At 42.5% G+C, this 1,882-nt stretch overlaps 1 protein-coding gene across 1 annotated transcript in view; it reads right to left on the bottom strand.

Moving 5' to 3' along the window:
* Nucleotides 1–1,882, bottom strand: part of shank2 (SH3 and multiple ankyrin repeat domains 2) — a 127,142-nt gene that overhangs the window by 106,151 nt on the left and 19,109 nt on the right. The window contains exon 3 of the mRNA XM_015397324.1: nucleotides 238–377. Within this exon, the coding sequence (XP_015252810.1) occupies nucleotides 238–377 (140 nt within the window). The remainder of the gene's footprint in view (nucleotides 1–237; nucleotides 378–1,882) is intronic.

Genomic DNA, 1,882 nt, shown 5'->3' on the forward strand with positions numbered 1-1,882 from the left:
AGAAGGGTGAATAAAGGTGCTGCTTGTTTTCTCTATTGTTTCATAGCCTAAATAAATCGTTTGTGTTAATAGAAAAGGTGTTTAAAGAAATCTTTGATGGAAATGTTGGACTTAACTGAATCAAGAAAGGAGAGTTTATATTTTTTTTCTCTGATAATACATTTTGAATATAAGCTTTTTATAATTAAGGGGTTTGATGTCAGTCTTAGGGTGAGTAGAGTGAATGGAATGACTGACCTTTGACCCTGTCCCCTTTGTAGAGGTTGATTTCTCCCTCAGCCTGGGCAGTGTAAGAACGAGTCACCACGAAGTGTCTGCCTGGAACGGCGCTGTAAAGCTTCCTCCTGGGGCCAACCGCCTCGCTGTGACTGCTGGGACTGAAGGAAAAGATACAAAGAAGGCAGGTGAGGACCAGAGGAGAGGACTCGTCTTTTACTGCCGGTCAGCTCGGAAACTCTTCCGGAAGACAGGACCTTTTTGTAACATTGCATCTTTACCATGTGCTCTACAGTTAATGCTCATATTTAACCATCAAACGTCTTTGGAAACAAAATGTTTGCCACTACAAAAAAAAACAAAAAAAAAACAGAACAAAACCCAAAATGCTAAGATTAGAAAAAGGAAGGATTGTGTTTTTTAAGGTTCATAACCTTCCAGAGAAATGGAGGTCAGAGAACAGCAGGAATGTTTGATCAAAGAACCGAACCAAAGTCGGTTCTGACCCATGTTTTGATCCTTATAGCAGCTGAAAAATATCAACCTTTCAAATTCTGACCCTCTACGAATGAATTGCTGGATCGATTACATCTACAAACAGGCCAAATATTTAGAAAACACTTCTTATACAGAAAGCTGAGATGCATTTATAGAGGCTAAGACGGTATTCTAGCGCCACTTTGTGGTTGATATTTATAACAACACTTTCAATAGCTGGAGCAAAAAGTGGCCTCAACATGACCTTATCAACAAGCTGAAACTGTGAGCGTGACTCTGTGGTATCCTAATCAAAAAAATCACATAAGTTTTTAGAGAGGGACAGAGGAGATTCTTTAACTGTGATTTTAACGTTGCTCTGAGCAGCAGGCAGAGAGGAGCTCAGACTCACACAGGAAGGGAAAACCAGGAGAATTAATGAGGAAGATGGAGAGCAGGAGGGAGGGACTGAAGGATTTTTTCCTGTAAGTGGGTCACCTTGTCCTGCAGACTCCACTCCTCCTCAAATATTTGTGGGCCTTTGGAGAACTGACCTCATTCGGAACCTATGGAGACTGATGGTACGTTTTCCGAGGGAAAGCCAAAGAATAAAGTGCAACTGTGCAAACCGCACAGCAGAAATAGCCTGCGTATCACAGAGAGGCCAACACTGTAGTATAAAAGCACAGCAAATGACACGAAGCTGTAATGAGTGCTCAGCTTTACGGCTGATGGCAGAATGCAACCTGTTCTTCCTCTCCTTCACAACCAAACACTGCTACAGTTATCACTCAGCAATAAAACTCAGATTGGTTGGCATAAAAAAAAACCTTGAAGGTCCTGTTGAGAGACTGAGAGTAACTTTGGCTAAATGACTTATCATCACACAGCATCTGATATAGAAAGTCGGCCGAGAAGTGCAGCAGGCAAGGACAGAGATGACAGGCCAAGGAGAGCAGCAGATTTATGGCTACAGAGAAAGTTCAGGACTATTCAGCTGACCGATCCGACACAGGGAGGCAAATTACGACATTTGCAAAGAGCTGACAGGTCTACAACAGCCACCAGGAGGCGTAAGTGGAGCAGCAGTATTACAGGAAGTTGTCATAGCATCCAACATTGCAAGACAGAAAGAGTGTGGACTTCTGACACTGAAGTCTGAGGAACATTGCAAAAATGAGAAATCTCC

Source organism: Cyprinodon variegatus, unplaced genomic scaffold (genome assembly GCF_000732505.1).
Source record: "Cyprinodon variegatus isolate N-32 unplaced genomic scaffold, C_variegatus-1.0 Scaffold852, whole genome shotgun sequence".
Classification (NCBI taxonomy): Eukaryota; Metazoa; Chordata; class Actinopteri; order Cyprinodontiformes; family Cyprinodontidae; genus Cyprinodon; species Cyprinodon variegatus.